General features: G+C 41.2%; 1 protein-coding gene across 4 annotated transcripts in view; it reads left to right on the forward strand.

The window, feature by feature from the left end:
- KDM3B (lysine demethylase 3B) overlaps nt 1-18,389 on the forward strand; it is a 55,850-nt gene that overhangs the window by 33,602 nt on the left and 3,859 nt on the right. For all 4 annotated transcript variants that reach the window (XM_017642666.3, XM_037016448.2, XM_037016445.2 and 1 more), the window contains 12 exons: nt 545-697; nt 7,915-8,022; nt 9,099-9,226; nt 10,318-10,597; nt 11,320-11,576; nt 13,905-14,171; nt 14,954-15,125; nt 15,535-15,625; nt 15,765-15,895; nt 16,516-16,635; nt 17,642-17,781; nt 18,065-18,241. In XM_017642666.3, coding sequence (XP_017498155.2) covers nt 545-697; nt 7,915-8,022; nt 9,099-9,226; nt 10,318-10,597; nt 11,320-11,576; nt 13,905-14,171; nt 14,954-15,125; nt 15,535-15,625; nt 15,765-15,895; nt 16,516-16,635; nt 17,642-17,781; nt 18,065-18,241 — 2,024 coding nt within the window. The remainder of the gene's footprint in view (nt 1-544; nt 698-7,914; nt 8,023-9,098; nt 9,227-10,317; nt 10,598-11,319; nt 11,577-13,904; nt 14,172-14,953; nt 15,126-15,534; nt 15,626-15,764; nt 15,896-16,515; nt 16,636-17,641; nt 17,782-18,064; nt 18,242-18,389) is intronic.

The following is an 18,389-nucleotide window of genomic DNA, read 5'->3' on the forward strand; positions in this document are numbered from 1 at the left end:
TTTTGGCAGTTAACAAACCAAAAACTCCCTGCTTGCTTTTCATTTTCATAGCGCAGCTGCCAAAAGAGGCATTTTGATCCCTTTTTGGACTTGGTTCGCTCTGAATATTTTCAGTTCGCTTTGAACCAGTTTGTGACTAGACGGAGTGTTACTGGGTGCCATCTTCCACACCTAGAACCACATTATTCAGACCTGTGTATTTCCATATCTGTGACATACTCTACCTTCTTTCTAGGCCAAGGAAAATTGTACTATGAAACTATGCCCTACATTTCAAGAAGAGAATTTTTTTATTTCAAACTCCCCCAAATTAAATATTTTATAGTATCTTAAGTGACAACATGCAGCACTATTCTCACTGACACTTGTTCAGAAGTAGAAATTCCATATACTCTGTTTTTCTTACAGTTATAGAAACTTCATGAATCTTTTGAGTTTTATTGCTGGACAAAGCAGCTTGAGTAGGAATCAGTGGATCTGAGGTCTTCTGTTGTCGTTCAGGATGGTCAGTGCCAATCATACTTGTTCTTCCTCTTTCCACCAGAGAAAGTGGCATGGAAGCGAGCAGTGCGTGGTGTACGAGAGATGTGTGATGTATGTGAAACAACTCTCTTCAATATCCATTGGGTTTGTCGCAAATGTGGATTTGGGGTCTGCCTTGACTGTTACAGGCTCAGGAAAAGCCGTCCACGCAGTGGTGAGCAAATATTGTCCTGTGCAGTTCTAAAGGTAACCGGCCAGTGGAGGTATAGGACTTAGAAATTGAAGCAGGAATGGATTTGTGCCCCCTCTTTAGCTGCCTAGCTTCACTCATCTTTGCTGCATTGTAAGGCCTTAAAATTGCCACTACTCCAACCTAATTGGGAAGGCTAAAACAAGCCAAAAAGCATTATTTTTCATCTTCCTTTGTTTTGGTTTGGTTTTCTAATAATATCTTATTGAGATCAATTCTCCTTTAAAATGTACATTTCACAGGTTTTTAGTATGGTCTCAAGGTTGTATAATCATCACAATAGTCTCATTCCATTGTCACTCCAAAAAGAAACCTTGTACCCATTAGCAACCACTCCCCATTCCTCCCACCCATCAGCCCTTGGTGACCAGTAACCACCTTATTGTCTCTAGAGTTGCCTGCTCTGTACATGTCATATAAATGGAGTTGTACAGCAGTTGGCCTACTGTAAGTGGGCTGTTTGACTTAGCGTACTGTTTTAAAGTTGCCCCATGTTACAGCACTTATCAGTAATCCATTCCTTTGTGTTGCCAAATAATACTCCAGTTTATGGATATACTATATTTTGTTTATCCAACATCAGTCGATGGGCATTTGGGTTGTTTCCACTGTGGGCTACTACAGATAGTGCCACTGTGAACATGTGTCACAGGTTTTATGTGAACATGGTTTTCAATTCTTTAAAGTATGTATGTGGGAGTAGAATTGATGGGTCACATGGCAGTTCTATGTTTAACCCTTTTAGGAACTGCCACACAGTATTCTAAAGTAGCTGCACCATTTTATTTTTTATTTTTTTATTAAGATATCATTGATATACACTCTTATGAAGGTTTCACATGAAAAACAATGTGGTTACTACATTCACCCATATATCAAGTCCCCCCCATACCCCACTGCAGTCACTGTCCCATCAGTGTAGTGAGATGCCATAAGAGTCACTACTTGTGCTGTACTATTTTAAATCCCACCAGCAATGTGTAGGGTTCTAATTTTTCTATATCTTTGCCAACACTTGTTGCCTTTTTTATTATATCCTTCATAGTGGCTGTGAAGTAGAATCTCATTGTATGATTTAGATTTGCACTTTGCTGATGACTAATGATGTTGAGCATCCTCCCATGAGCTTATACACTCTGTGATTTATATTCTTTGGAGAAATATCTTTTCAAATACTTTGCTTCCTTTTGTTCTTGCTTTATCTCGTAATATGTCAAGAATCCTTGCTCCTTGACCTCCTCCTCCGTCCCTTGTCAGATATACACTGTAACCATTGTAACAGTGGTTTAGAGCTTAGGTTCCTGGGAATTGAAACCTACTTCAATATTTTGTTATAGTATTTCAGGCTAATTACTTAACCCCTCAGAGCCTCAGTTTCCTTGTCAACAAAGCAAGATAAGAGTACTATCCTCATAGTGTTGTTGGAAGAATTAATGGAGTTAATATATGAGAAGTGGTCTGCACAGGAACTAAGAGTACTACATGTTATAAAGCTGTTAGGTCTTCCGCTCCCGCCCATGAAAGATTCACTTATGCAGGAATTGTTCACCTGCCATAAAACAACCAAAAAAAAAATGATAAAATATATGAAACTATGGTTTGAGACCCCAGACAAGAGGCAGCATTGAGTTTGTGATTCCTAAGAGAAGGAAGAAACACAGTGAGTCCTATAAATGTCCCAGCTGATTGCTTGGCAGCCGTTGCCAAACTGTAGCCAGGAAAAGGCACCTGAAACAGAGCTTGATGATCTCAAGCTGAGACAGCTCAGGATCTGAGAAGGGTGAGGCGGAGCACTGGAGAGAACAGTGCTGCACAGAGAGGTCTGTGGAGGGAGAACTTCAAGAGGTGAAACTCTGCAAGGCCCAAACAAGATCCTACAGAAGCAGCCCACCGAATAGTTCACCAAACTCAAGAGTTAGTTTGTCTTCCTACCAGCCAGAGTGGTGAGACTGTGGAGCTTCCAGAGGGTCACACCTTGGGACTCATACTCTCCCAAAGTACAGGCTGCTCTGGAGCTGCCATAAAAGTATAAAGCGAGTCTTGGAAGGAACGAGCTGATCTGCAGGTTACTTAATTATGTGCCAGGCTAAACGCAAACATTCTTTAAAGGATTACCACAAAATCCAATACTGTGAAACTTAAAAGTCATAAAGCTCTGCATCAGTCAGGAGTAGTCAAGTACCAGTGACTGCAGTGGGGCATGGGGGGTGGGGGGCACTTGATAATATGGGTGAATGTTGTAAAAACCTTCGTAAGATTGTATATCAATACTACCTTTATTTTAAAAAAAAGTATTCAAGTATGCAAAAACAGAATAATATGAGCAGTAATCTAGAAAAAAATCAATAGAGACAAATACAGAAATGACAGTGGCAATGGAATTATAGTAAAAGGACCTTAAAGCAGCTATTAGAAATTTATAAATAAGCTTAAGGACATAGAGGAAAACACAAACATGAGAGAAACAAAATTTAATATAAGATACCCAAATGAAACATAGAGATGAAAAACTAGGTGGAATTAAAGGCAAATTAGACACTGCAGAAGAAACAGTGAACTCGAAGACAGCAAGAGAAATCATCCAAAAGTAAGCACAGGGAGAAAGACTTGAATTTATAAATTGAAGAGTACCTTGTTGAACTACAGGAAATACATCAGGCAGTCTACCAAACATGTAACTGGAGTTCCAGAAAGTGAGCGGGACAGCAGAGACAGAAAAAATATTTGAACAAATAAAGCTTAAAATTTTCCAAATTTGATGAAAAAACTAAACTGCAAATCCAATAATAAACCTCAAACAGAAGAAACATTAAGAAAACCACACCAAAGCACATACTAACCAATTTACAGAAAAACACTGATAAAGAGAAATTCTGAAAAGCACCACTGGAAAAAATGCATATTATGTACACAGTAACAAAGAACACTGGCCTATGGGTCAGAGACATGCATTGCAGAAGACAGTGGAACATCTTAAAGTGCTGAAAACGAATCTGTTAACCCAGCATTCCAAACATGAGAGTAAAATAGTTTGGTTGACCAAGAAAAGCTGGTAGAATTCACCAGCAGATGCTTCCTACAGGGGTAAATGTCGTTTATTCAGGCAGAAGAAATGATAAACGATACGGAAATTTGGATTTACATTAAAGGAACAGTGAACATCTTACATAGTAAATATGTAGGTACATATAAAAAATATTCTTTTTTATTTTTAATCTTTTTAAAGTGAAAAGCAAAGGTAGTAACTGTATTGTGGGGTTTGTAATGATGTACAATTCAAATATATAACAATAATAAAAAAGGAAAGGAGGGAGAGATTATAGTTCGGTAAGGATCTTACACTACATGTGAAGTGGTATAATGTTTGATGATAAAGATACTACAAACCCTAAAGCAAACACCAAGAAATAAAGAGGTATATAGCTAGTAAACCAAAAGTGGTGACAAAATCAAATCATAAAAAATAGTTAATTCAAAAGGAGGAGAAAAGTAAAACAAAAAAATGGGATGGATGGTGTATCTTGTACTCAAATTTCTTGGGGTGGATACCACAATTACAGAAAGTCTAAAAGGTTCTTTGCTGGCGGGGTGTGTGTGAAAAGAAAGAAAGATTGAGAAACACTGAACTAGGTATGGCTAGGAACATCTAACATAATGTGAAAGACTGAATTTTTCCTCCTAAGATCAGGAATAAAGCAAGGATGCCTGCTTTTTGCCACTTCTATTCACCATTGAACTGGAGTTAGTAGTCAGCTTGAAGAAAGAAAAGACAAACAGAAGTGTAACAGAAGAAAAGCATACAGTTTGGAAAGAAGCAAAGTGTTTTTTAATTCTTAGATAACATGATCATCTATAAAGAAAATCCCAAGAAATCTACAAAACTACAAGAACTAATAAATGAGTGTAGCAAGATTACATGATACAAAGTCAACAGAACAAAAATGAAATCGATAGAAATTGAATTTAAAGTAAATTAATTTACGGTAAAAAATTGAAGTGCTTAGGGATAAATTTAGCAAATATGTAAAAGACACATACACAGAAGACAATAATATATTGCTGAGAGAAAGAAGACTAAATAAATGGAAAGATGTGCTATATGCCATTGGATAGAAGATTGAATATTAAGATGTCAATTCTTCCAAATTGATCTTTATAATTATAGATCATTTAATAATGCTATTCCTGTCAAATCTTAATAGGCTTTTTAATAGAAAATTGGCCTTTTCTAAAATTCATATTAAGTGCAAAGTACCTAGAATAACCAAAACAATTATTAAAAAAATAAAGTTAGGGGATTTATATTACTTCATTTTAAGACATTTTAAAAGCTGTAGTACTTAAAACACTGGTAAAAAAGAGAGAGTCTAGAAGTAAAGCCACAAATTCACAGTTAGCTGATTGGTTGACAAAGGTGCCAATTCGATGGGGAAAAGATAGTCCTTTCAACAATTGGTACTAGAATAATTATATATCCATACTCAAATAAATAAAGTGAACTTCTGTTTTACCTGACATGTGTAAAAAACTTTAGATCATGTAAGTAAATCATAGACTTAAACATAAAAGCTAGAACTATAAAACTTGTACAGGAAAAAGAAAACCTTTGTTCCTTAGGTAGATAAATCTCTCTTAGATAAGACACAAAAAGTAAAAGAAAAATTAGTATCAAATTTGAAAACTTTTGCTCTTCAAAAAACACTGTTAAGTAAATTAAAAAACAAGCCACAGGTGGCGAGAAAGAGATTGTTGATCACATGTTTGTTAAAGGACTTCAATCTATAATAAAGACCTTAACAACTCAATAACAAAAAGACAAACAACCCAGTTTTTTTAAGTGGGCAAAAGATTTGAACAGGTTCTTCATCAAAGATAAATCAATGGAAAATAAGCACATAAAAAAAAATTATTATTCATCAGGGAAATGCAAATTGAAACCATGAGAAACCATTATGCCCACTAGGATGGCAAAAATTCTTAAAATCAATCTAAAAAAATCTAAAGTGTTGTCAAGTATATAAAGCCATAGTAATCAAGACAATTTGGTACTGGCACAAGAACAGACCCATAAATTGGTGGAACAGAAAGAGAGCCTAGATATAAACCCAAGTATATATGGCCAATTAGTATACAATAAAGGAGCCATGGACATACAATGGGGAAAAGACAGCCTCATCAGCAAATGGTGTTAGCAAAACCAGACCAGCTACATGTGAGAGAATGAAATTGGATTATTATCTAACTCCATACACAAAAGTAAACTAAAAATGGTTGAAAGACTTGAATGTAAACAACTTTTTCTTAAACACATCTCCTTGGGCAAGGGAAACAAAAGCAAAAATGAACAAATGGGACTACATCAAACTAAATAAAAAGCTTCTGTACAGCAGAGGACACCATCAGAGAACAAAAAGGTATCCTACAGTATGGGAGAATATATTCACAAACAACATATCCGACAAGGGGTTAACATTCAAAATACATAAAGACCTCACACACCTCTACACCCAAAAAGCAAATAACCTGATTAAAAAATGGGCAGAGGATCTGAACAGACACTTCTCCAAAGAAATTCAGATGGCCAACAGGCACATGAAAAGATGCTCCACATCGCTAATCATTAGGGGAATGCAAATTAAAACCACAATGAGATATCACCTCACACCAGTAAGGATGGCCACCATCCAAAAGACAAGGAACAACAAATGCTGGAGAGGATGCAGAGAAAGGGGAACCCTCCTACACTGCTGGTGGGAATGTAAATTAGTTCAACCATTGTGGAAAGCAATATGGAGGTTCCTCAAAAAACTAAAATAGAAATACCATTTGACCCAGGAATTCCACTCCTAGGAATTTACCCGAAGAAAACAAGATCACAAATTCAAAAAGATGTACACACCCCTATGTTTATCGCAGCACTATTTACAGTAACCAAGACATGGAAGCAACCCAAGTGTCCATCAATAGATGAATGAATAAAGAAGATGTGGTACATATACACAATGGAATATTATTCAGCCATAAGAAGAAGACAAATCCTACCATTTGCAACAACATGGATGGAGCTAGAGGGTATTGTGCTCAGTGAAATAAGTCAGGCGGAGAAAAACAAGTACCAAATGATATCACTCATTTGTGGAGTATTAACAACAAAGCAAAAACTAAAGGAACAAAACAGCAGCAGACTCAGACTCCAAGAAGGACTAGCAGTTACCAAAGGGAAAGGGGTTGGAGAGGGCTGGCAGGAAGGGAGGGAGAAGGGGATTAAGGGGCATTATGATTAGCACACATAATGTAGAGGAGGCACAGGGAAGACAGTACAGCACAGAAGACAAGTAGTGACTCTATAACATCTTACTATGCTGAATATTGTGATGAATATACGGGAGTGACTGTGGTGGGGTGTTGGGGGGACTTGATAATACAGGTGAATGTAGTAACCACAATGTTGCTCATGTGAAACCTTCATAAGATTGTATAGCAATGATACCTTAAAAAAATTTTTTTTGAACCTAAATGATCCAGCATCCCACTCCTAGGTATTTATAAGAAAAATGAAAACATGTCCACACACAGGCTGGTACTTGAATGTTTATAGCAGCTTTATACATAATAATAAAAAATTAGAAATTGACCAACTGATCACCAGTTAATGAATGAATGGGTAAACAAAATGTGGTTCATCCCTCCCACGGAATAGTAGTCAGCCTTAAAAAGGAATGAATTACTGATAACATGCAACAATATGGATGAATCTCAAATTCAAGCTAAATGAAGAAAGCCCAACACAGATGACTATGATTCCAATTATGTGAAATCCTAGAAAAAGGAAACCTTCAGTGTTACAGTTTATTAGTGGTGACCAGGCATTATGGAAAGGATATTGATTGGCAACAGAACCTTAGGAAAGAGGATGGAAATGTTCGGTACTGTGGTTCTGGAAGTGCTTAGGCAACTGTAGACATTTGCCATTTGTCAAGAGTCATTGACATGCACACTTTAAGTTGTTGTATTTGTTGTATGTAAATACAATTTAAAAATACGATAAATCATTGAAGCAGATTTTTTATCTTCTTTGGCCCAGGAGAAAATTGGCCTCTAAGGACTAAAACTCCAAATCACAGAGGGATACATCTGCTAACCCTCATAAAGTAAGTGAAGTCGTTTCATTTCTGTTTCAGAGACGGAAGAGATGGGTGATGAGGAAGTGTTCTCCTGGTTGAAGTGTGCAAAGGGGCAATCCCATGAACCAGAGAATCTCATGCCCACACAGATCATCCCTGGCACAGGTGAGGGAATAATTTTTTTTGGTTTGATGTGGCGGGGAGGGGGGAAGTGTTTTTAATGGAGGTACAGTTCACACACACAAAACTGGGTGAAGGTTTATCTCGGCCTGGTTTTTTTTTTAGGCCTCACCAGATTTCTCTGAAGATTTGAATCTTAGATAAATATGTGTGTGCAGCCAGGGCACACACTTGGCTTCACCTTTCTGGTAGGACAGGTTGGTTACTTTTCCAGATACCATTTTACGTTTCTGTGGTTGGCAGGACCAGAATAGAGAAAGCCAGTTCCCCCACACTTCCAGAAAGCCGTTTGATTTTAGGCTTGTAAAAATCCAGCTGAAGCTAATCGAATCTCCTGAATCCATGAGGAAGGCCGCTTAACCGTAGGAACGAATGGTCATGTTTGTGTCGCAGTCCTGGCTTACTTCTGTGATTCCTCCAAAGTCTATTTCCATCTTCCACATTTCCGGTAACATACCTGCATTGAAGATGGCAAATTTACTGCCTATTTTCTCCTCTACTTTGGTGGGGCACCTCCGGATCCTTTATACCCCAGTGCTTCTAAGCAGAAAAGCTCCACAAATACCATAGTAGGATGGCTGCTCCCTGCTGACCCAATTATTGGTTAAATGTTTATGTAAAGTCTACATTGGTTATTTTTTTTTCCTCTCTTCTTTTTTTAAGGTATAACTTACAGTACACAAGATCTCAAGTACACAATTCAAAATGCTTGTACACTCTTGAACATTAAGGATACTACCCCTTAAGTTTCTCTTAGAAAATACCTTGTATTGTTGACTGAGAGGAGAAGGGTGTAGCCTAGTGGTTAAGAGTACACAGGACTTGAGGGCTAGATACCCCTGGGTTAAAGTCCTTTGTACTTCCATTTACCAACTATATATACAGGTACTTCAGCAAATGACCTAATTTCTCCGAGTCTCAGTTTCATCACAAGTTGAGGGTTAAAGCTGCTACCTCACTGAAATGTGATAAGGATTAAGGGAGATAACGTAAATAAGGTTCTTAGCACAATACCAGGCACGCACAAGATTTCTAAGATATTGTTCCTGTCTTTTTTCCAGCTCTTTACAATATTGGAGACATGGTACATGCTGCCCGGGGCAAGTGGGGAATTAAAGCAAACTGCCCTTGTATTAGTCGGCAGAACAAATCTGTGTTGAGACCTGCTGTCACCAATGGGATGTCACAGGTAAGGTGGATTGTGGGGGTGTAATGGAAAGAACCTTAAGTTCTTAGTACCAGGAAATGCTCCGCTTGCATCTCTGTTGTCCCTGGCTACTGAAGGATTTCTTTGGGACAGAGAAGCCTTTCTAGAGGGAGCCCCAAAAAAGTTATTCAAGGGATTTTAATTCCCCTTGACCGGTACAAGTTTCTCTTCATTCATCTTTAAAACCAGTTCAAACTTGTTTGATAAATAGCACAGAGAAAGAAATTCTTTGCACCTTGTCAAGGTTTCAACCCCCAGGTCCTTGTGTAGGTGAAGAGTATAGAAGAGGTTACTAGGAATGCAGTCCTGTCTGTGTGCATGGTCCCTATCCTTGTCGTGTTAGGTACTAAGGAAAGAAATGTGATGGCCTGGTGAACTGGAATCACTGACCAGAAAGCAGGCCCAAGCCTCCAGAGAGAGGCAGGGGTTTTCTCATTGCTCTCTCAGAAGGGGAGGTCATTCTGGTTTGATAGTGGCTATTGTGAAGAAGTGGCTGGTTTTGTTTTTTTTTTTAATCACACACAACTCTGTGCTCACATTTGAAGGGCTGCTAACACAGGATCAGTAAAAGGCACAGGGATTAATGCTGAGGGACCTCAAGATATATTTTTAGTATAGTTGACATATTAGAACAAACCATCTGGAGAATTCAGTAATAGAATAATAAACATTATTGAGCATTTGTATGTGCCAGACACTATGCTAAGCTCTTTGCATATCCTATTCATTTAATCATCAGAACAGCTCTCTGAGGTCAAGTTCTAATCACCAATTTGCCATTGCAAAATTGAGCATCAGGCATGCTAAATAAATACATTTTAATAAAACCTGAAAGTATATTTTGTTTTTTATTTTATTTATGTTTACTGCTCTTTCCATGGAACCTAGTATAGTTTGTGTCACATTAGGACTCACTAAATATCTTAAACTCATAAATGAATGACATAGCAGTGTATAGAACAATTTCAGATTGTTTTCCCAAACCTATTTAGTACCAGCAGCCATTATTGTTTGTGTTTTATTCTTTCTGCACAAGGACAGCACTCTAACCATGTTGGCTGGCTGTGCTTTAGCTTCCTAGCATGAACCCTAGTGCCTCGTCTGGAAATGAAACCACCTTCTCAGGCGGAGGAGGAGCTGCTACGGTACCAGCCCCAGAGACCAACCATGTTCCCAAAGCTGACGGCACCGACATCAGACCTGAGGAGCTTCTGAAAGCAGACGGTTCGGGATCGAATAGCAACAGTGATCTAAGAGCCGTCAGGCCCCCTTGCCCTGACACAGCTCCCCCCTCCTCTGCCCTGCACTGGTTGGCGGACTTAGCGACTCAGAAGGCTAAAGAGGAAACAAAAGGTGAGGTGAACACAAGACTCTGCCCTGCTTATGGGTGGAACACTTGAGTTATTCTTGGATTCTTCAAACTCACACATTACCATCCACATTTATGAAACATGCCACTTGCTTTCTCTAGCTTATCACGTAAAATAAAGGAACCTCTTTCAGCTTCTTCCCAGACGTGGAGCTTCTTTTTTTAACAAAAGGCACATGCCTAGGCTCTACCCAAGACCTCTTTAGTCAGAATTATGTAACAAGCTCCCCAGATGGTTCTGTTATGCAGCCAGGGTTGAGGGTTAGACTTGGTTTTCAGTGACCAAAAGAATCACCTGGGGAATCATTAAAAATGCAGATCCTGTGCCCAGCCAGAACTATGAGATCAGCTCTTAGAGTGAGACCAAGAATCTCCATTTTTAACAAGCATTCCAGGTGATTCCAGTACAAGTGTTCTGGAGACCCACTTGAAAAACACTGTCTTAGACAGTGAGGGAGACCAAAGATGGGTGGGAAGGAAGTTTGAAATCCAGATCTGGAAAAGAGAGAAAGAAGTAGAAGAGCTTCTCCTTAGCCATGAACCTGCTGTAGTCAGAGCTCACAGGCTTGGCTGAGACAAACAGTAGGTAGTTTGAGAGCAGGGGAGGGGAGAGTCTTCCCTCCTCCCCCGCGTGGCTGGTCTTTGAGTCAGTGGCCTGCTGGGTATTGCTTGTTGCCTAATTCCATTCCCACTTATGTTCTTACAGAAGCAGGGTCCCTGAGGTCGGTGCTCACTAAAGAGTCTCATTCGCCCTTTGGGCTGGACTCGTTCAACTCCACTGCAAAGGTCTCTCCTTTGACTCCGAAGCTTTTCAACAGTCTGTTACTGGGTCCCGCTGCCTCCAACAACAAAACTGAAGGCTCTAGCCTTCGAGACCTCCTTCACTCTGGGCCCGGAAAGCTTCCTCAGACCCCCTCGGACACAGGCATACCCTTCCCCCCGGTCTTCTCTACATCCTCAGCAGTAAGTGTCCTCTTCACAACACAAGCCTTCACTGCTTCTCTGTGGAAGAACCATCAGAGAGCTGATACATGGGTTAGCGGGCATATGGGTGACGTGTTCTCTACGTTGTCTGTCCATCTGACAAGATCATTCTTTACATGAAGTTGTGGGACTGTTGGAGATCCTTTTAAGTAATGAACCTTTTGTGCCATGGTAGGAAGTCAATAGAAATTGAGACATTGAGATTTCTAATCATCAGAAATCACTTTATTTTCCTAATAATAACAGACACTAAATTTGTTTAGACCTAGGCAGTACATTCATATCACATTGTCATAGATAGCTAACAGGTGCCTCCGACCTGACACACCCGAGGCCGCACTCCCGGTCTGCCCCAACCTGCTCTCTGGTTTCCTCTCCTGGTCGGTGGCATCTGCATTCTTCCTGTTGCTTGGGGTCATCTGGGACTCGCCACTCAAATACCTGATCACTCAGCAGATCCTCTCAGTTTGCTCCTCGAAATATATTCGGACTCTACCCATTTCTCATCTGCCCCACTGCTTCCCCTCCGGTGTGAGCCAGCATCCTCTCCTGCCTGAATTCTCACAGTGAACTACTTGCAGTTCCCCTTTATTTCTTCCTTTCCACTCTACAGTCAATTTTCAACACAGCAGCTAGAGTGATCCTATTAAAATACAAGTCAGAGCATATCGCTGCTGCCAGACAGTCCTCTCAGGGCTTCCTATTTCCTCTGTGCTGAAGCAGAGCCCCTTCGGTGGATTATAAGACTCTAGTCCTGTCTGTGAGTCTTCCCTTCACTTCTCTGACTTCAGCTGCCTGTCTCCCTTTTGTTCACTCTGCTCCAGCCATACCCACCTTCTTGTTATTTGGACATGTTGTTTGAGGCATGCGAGCACCTCCTTAGAGCCTGTGCACTGGCCCTTTCCTCCACCTGGAACTTTTCTTTCCCATGTTACCACATGGCTGGCTTCATCACCTTTATCCACCCTGAAATGTCATCTCCTCACTAAGCAGCCTTCTTAGATCACCTTTTTACACGTCCACCCGACTCCCACCCACCACTCATATCTCTTTTCTGTGCACTTACTTCTTCCGTAGCATTTATTACCATCTGATTTACTGTGTGTTTATTGTCTCACCTCTCCTTAAAGGCGTTTTTGACTGTTCTATTCACCACTATGTTCCTAGTGCTGCAGTGTTTGGTACATAATAGGCATTTTAAGAATTTACTGAATGATTGAATTCACAGGGTATAAAAGGTACAGTAAAAATCTCCTTCCCACCCGTGATCCCAGCCACCTGTGTCCCTTTCTGGGGGTCACTGCTGTTTCATGACTGCCCTTTCAGCGATATTATCATATGGATATTGTTCTTTCCCCTCTTTTTACAGATGTTCTACACATTGCTTTTCTGTTTTCAGTTTATGTATCTTGGAGATCATTTCAAACAAGTATATAAACATGCTTCTCATTCTGTGATTAGTGGCTAAAGTTGGATGACCTGTGAGTGGTTGAGCCCTATACAATGTGGGTTATTCTTTTCTTTTGGATAAGTCGCTTCAAGAAATTACTTGGGGCTCTGTTTTATTTGTATTTGCTCTGACCCCTGGTTCCTCTTTTTCTTGTTCAATTTTCCTGGGGTGTTATGTGATTATATGTTGTACTCTATAAAGATTAATGATACTTCAGGCATCAGATACTCAGATCTATGAAAGTGCTGCCCCTCCCTCTGTAGGTATGTTGCTTTGATCCCTGGGCTTAGGCTTTCCCATCCCTGAAAAGATACGAGGTTTCTCGCCCTTGGACGGGGGGAGATACAGAAGGTAGGAGACTGCTTTCACAGAACCAAGTTCTCTGGGATACTCTGGGGTACCCCTGTACTGGGGTCTACTCCCTGGTTAAAAACCACTGCCTTGATAAGTCACTTCAGTTGCCTAATTGAAGTGTTGTGTCCCTTGGCCATCTTGGCCAGAAAAGTTGGTGATGTGACCCTCAGAGTCAGTGACCTCACTCACTCAGGTACAGCGTTTTGATCTCCACAGTCTATACGTTATGCTTGAAATAGGGCTGAATGCCGAAGGTACTTCTTAGGTCCCAAACCTCTTGAGGCAGAGAGGATCTTTCTGTACTTTCTTTCATAAATATAAAGCAAAATATGAAGGAGGCGGAAATTTGAGATAATTGGCTTCACAGGCTCTCCCCTCCAGTTATGCTCATATGAAATCTAATCAGGAGATCAGCGCTCCTGTGAACGCGGCTGTGATGGTGATTTGAATGCTGCATTCATGGGGCCTCAGTCAGACTTACCTGAAGGATTTGTTTCCGACAGGGAGTGAAGAACAAGGCCAGCCTACCCAACTTCCTGGACCACATCATTGCCTCCGTGGTAGAAAATAAGAAAACCTCAGATGCTGCAAAGCGGGCCTGTAACTTGACTGATACCCAAAAGGAGGTGAAGGAGATGGTGATGGGGTTGAATGTGCTGGATCCCCATACCTCTCACTCCTGGCTCTGCGATGGGAGACTTCTGTGTCTCCACGACCCCAGCAACAAAAACAACTGGAAGATCTTCCGGGAGTGTTGGAAACAAGGCCAGGTAAACAAGAGTAAGCAGTTCCCAGGGCTGGCTGGCTCTCTGTCTGCCCAGCACAGCTACCAGGATAGTTCCAATTCTCTCTGGGAATTTTTTGCCAGGGAGATTTAGGCATAGTAAGTTCATTGTAGACAGCCTTGCCACATTGAGATTTCTTGGATTTTTACAATTTAGAAGATCCCTCAGTACATTGTGCATCGTTTTATTTCTAAGTTGTGTAGCTTTGTGTTCTTAAAAGGTCAGTTGAAATTCCTATGAGGGGGTGATCTGGCATTAACCACACCTTTAGAGGAAAATCCTTAAGTGTGATTTGGGGCAAGGGGAAGGTGGGTGGAAATGAGTGGTACTTTTCTAGGTAAATGTTTCCAAGCCACAGAAGTTGTGTGATAGTGTGATAACACTTCCTGGTTTTTATACTTTAGCATGTGCTTGAAGAACTGTCTGGATAGTTTTTCATTCTAGATGCAAAGAAGTGTTCTCAAAGGTGCATTTGTCAGCTTCTTGACCTCTCATCTGAAAACAGTGGTAGCTGTGAGGCAACCGAAGTGATGTCTATGGCAGGCCCTCTACGTGAGAATCAAGCCTAATAATGGAGTAAAAGTAGTTTACATTTGCTGTGGCTGGCATGCTGAAATGTATGAGTGAATAGATTCTGAAACTGGGAAGAAACAGTAAATCGTTGGGAAGAAGAGGTTGTTCCCCAGAAACCCTCCTATTCTGTCTCTTAGCCTTGAGCCTGAAGTATTTCCTAGGTGGCTGTGATTGGGATATTTCTGTTTCCACAGCCAGTGCTGGTTTCAGGAGTACATAAAAAGCTCAAGTCTGAACTCTGGAAGCCAGAAGCCTTTAGCCAGGAATTTGGGGACCAGGATGTGGACTTGGTGAACTGCAGGAACTGTGCTATAATTTCCGATGTGAAAGTTCGGGATTTCTGGGACGGCTTCGAGATCATATGCAGTAAGTAACTCTGATACCTAGATCAGTAATGGCAGACTGGAAAGTAAGCCTCTCTATGGCAAGCCCTCGAATAACAAAATCTGTCCTCTTGGTGGGAGAGCATTCTGTCCTGGTGCTAACCAGGTAGCTCAAATGGTGATCACATGGCAGTCGGAGCACACCTGGGCCTAAGCATGTGATCCCACAGGGTGTGGGGCACTCTCACTCTATGGAACGGGGCTAGAATTCCGTGAGATGGAAAAACAGCATGTACTGGAGTGGTGGGCGAGGAAAACAAGGTCCACCTCGTCCATTATGGGGCTTTCAAGTCTGAAATAAAAGCTTGGTCTCCTAAAGCTTTGTAGTCACTGCAGAGTCAGGCAGCAGCCCACCCAGCACGGTGTTTGTGAGGGTGCTTTCTTTGTTCCAGAGCGATTAAGGTCCGAAGATGGGCAGCCCATGGTGCTCAAACTCAAGGACTGGCCTCCTGGGGAAGATTTTCGGGACATGATGCCAACAAGGTCAGTGACCTTTTGTGGCGCCGTCGTGAGGGGCTTGTGCCTTCTGAAGCCGTCTCGGAGTAATCCCAGGAGAGTGGATTTTGCCTTTTTGCTTTTGTTCCTGTTAATAAGCTAAATCCTCTTTCCTGTTCCTTTATAGGTTTGAAGATCTGATGGAGAACCTCCCTCTGCCGGAATATACCAAACGAGATGGCAGGCTCAATCTGGCCTCTAGGCTGCCCAGCTACTTTGTAAGGCCCGACCTGGGCCCTAAGATGTACAATGCCTACGGTATGAGGGACAGGTCATAATCACCCTTTTTGGACATGATTGTCCCTGTTTTGCATATGAAGGGAGATAATAGAGGACAAAGTGATGGGTCCTGGAGAAGTCAAGGTGGTTGGTTTTAAATGTTTGCTTTTGTCGTAGTGATTTACGTGACATCATATGGGCCCAGTCAGTAAGTTTATGTATCTGCAGGAGCTAGAAAGTTCCTCTCAAATTCTATCCAAGGAGACATGATTCTTAGTTTTCAAGAGACTTGATAAGAGTGAAGAAGTCTAAGTACAGTGCTATGCAACCAGCTCTTTGTGAAGTCGCGGTAGTGTCCTAAACCACTGAACACCACGCTTTATCTGAATGTCAGTAATGCCTGCATCTGTTTTGCTTTTGAAAAAGAGATCATTTTTCCAGGAGGAACTGGATAATGATAGTGTCAACTGTGCTGGAATTCAGCTTTAAAACACTAGAAAAGAGATGGGGAGAGTGATTTCTTGATAACACTTATTTCACTCCCCCAATGTTATGTTACACATTTAAGAACAGGTTTGAGTATGTTTTCACTTGTAGGTCCTGTGTGGATTCTTCAGAATATTGCCCTTTCACTGACCCTGTCTTCCTTCTACCTTTAGGCTTGATAACTACAGAAGATAGAAGAGTTGGCACAACAAATCTCCACTTAGATGTGTCTGATGCAGTCAATGTGATGGTGTATGTTGGGATCCCCATCGGGGAGGGTGCTCATGATGAAGGTACGACTTCATCTGCTGAACCCACTGCTTCAGGGTGGTGAGGCTCATCCCCAGAAGTAGAATTGGATGTCTTTCTCCTCAGTCAGGACCAGTGGTGGCTTTTTCTTATATCTCTACCAGGGTTAAAGCATAGTAGGTGCCAATGGATATTGCTACACAAGGAAGGTTCTAGCAGAGAAGGGTGGTGGTACCTGTGTATTTTTGACCAGAGTCCTTCTGTTTCTGGGATTGTGGCCCTTTTCCACCGAGTGTGTAGTGACATCACAGAGAGGGATGAAGAAGAAGGGGCAAAGCTGCCCACCTGGTCATCAACCAGAGCAGCTGTGAGGTGGCAGATGATAAAGCCAGGTCACTTGTACAGAAATGAAACAAAAAAGTGCTATTTTTGCTGCATTTGCACTCCCTGCCATCTTGGTATAAAATTAATGGGCTAATTATGGAAGTTTTAGAAAACAAAAAATTTTAAACAAGAAAAAAAGAAACTCAAAAAATCAAGTTTCAAGGATAATATCATTACTTCGGCATACTTCCTGCCACATAATTGCTTTTGAGGCTACGCCTGCGGTTCCTTCCATTATGTTGTCCTTTAAGGGATTATAATAAACAATCATTAGAAGCTGACCCTCTTAAACTTGCCGGAGAAGCTGTACACTTCATGGTCTTAAATCCGTAGAACCCTAGTTTGAAGAGTTCTTGAGAAAGCTTTTAAGTCATTCTACTTAGAGCAGGAAACAACCTACAACTTGAACATAAGACATGGCAACACAGTTTGAGCAAGAAATATGTACCTCCAAAAAATGTGGAGTCTCTTAAGGAAGATGTTCGCTTTGCTCTTCCTGTATATAGGAGGCTTAGACCAATATGAGTTTTGATTAGACTCTACCTTACATTACTCCAGAGAGATGGAAAATAGTGGAGACTAAACTTGTTTGAACTGGACCCTTCACTCCCTGAGAGGTACTGAAGTGGCTGGTTACATTGAAGTGTGTCGTTCTGCTCTTTTCAGAGGTACTCAAGACAATTGATGAAGGAGATGCTGATGAGGTGACAAAGCAAAGGATTCACGATGGGAAGGAGAAGCCTGGTGCTTTGTGGCACATCTATGCAGCCAAGGATGCAGAGAAGATCCGGGAGCTGCTCCGAAAGGTATGCGCCTGGGTGCGCTCCCAGATCACGCGTGAAGGGGTGGCAGGTGCTGATGCAGCCTGCCTAGGGTTTCTCGTCTGGAGTCCCTTGGCATTAAAGACCTGTAACTTTTGTCAAAATGCCCCAAAGGCCTGGATCCACACTATAGGATATTCAACAGAATTAAGTAGAAGCTTTGGCCCACCAGGGACATTGATGCAGCAAGTTGTATTTATGCTATTAATACTTTGTACGCATTTATTGATTTTTCTGTCTCTGGGTTTTGTTTCGGTCATGGCTTCAGGTTGGTGAAGAGCAAGGCCAAGAGAATCCCCCTGATCATGACCCAATTCATGACCAAAGTTGGTACCTGGACCAGACCCTCCGTAAGCGACTCTATGAGGAGTATGGTGTGCAAGGCTGGGCCATTGTCCAGTTCTTGGGGGATGCTGTCTTCATTCCTGCTGGAGCCCCACACCAGGTGGGCTCCATCTTGGGGCTGGGCTCTGCAGTTCATGGGCTTCCTTAGTTCTGATTTTCTTGCTTATGTGGCAGTAGATATAAATGGCTAGATTAGACTGAGTGCTCTTAAGCGACGACTTATTTTTTGCTTTTTTATTTTCTTTTGT

This window comes from Manis javanica, chromosome 14 (genome assembly GCF_040802235.1).
Source record: "Manis javanica isolate MJ-LG chromosome 14, MJ_LKY, whole genome shotgun sequence".
In the NCBI taxonomy this organism is placed as follows: Eukaryota; Metazoa; Chordata; class Mammalia; order Pholidota; family Manidae; genus Manis; species Manis javanica.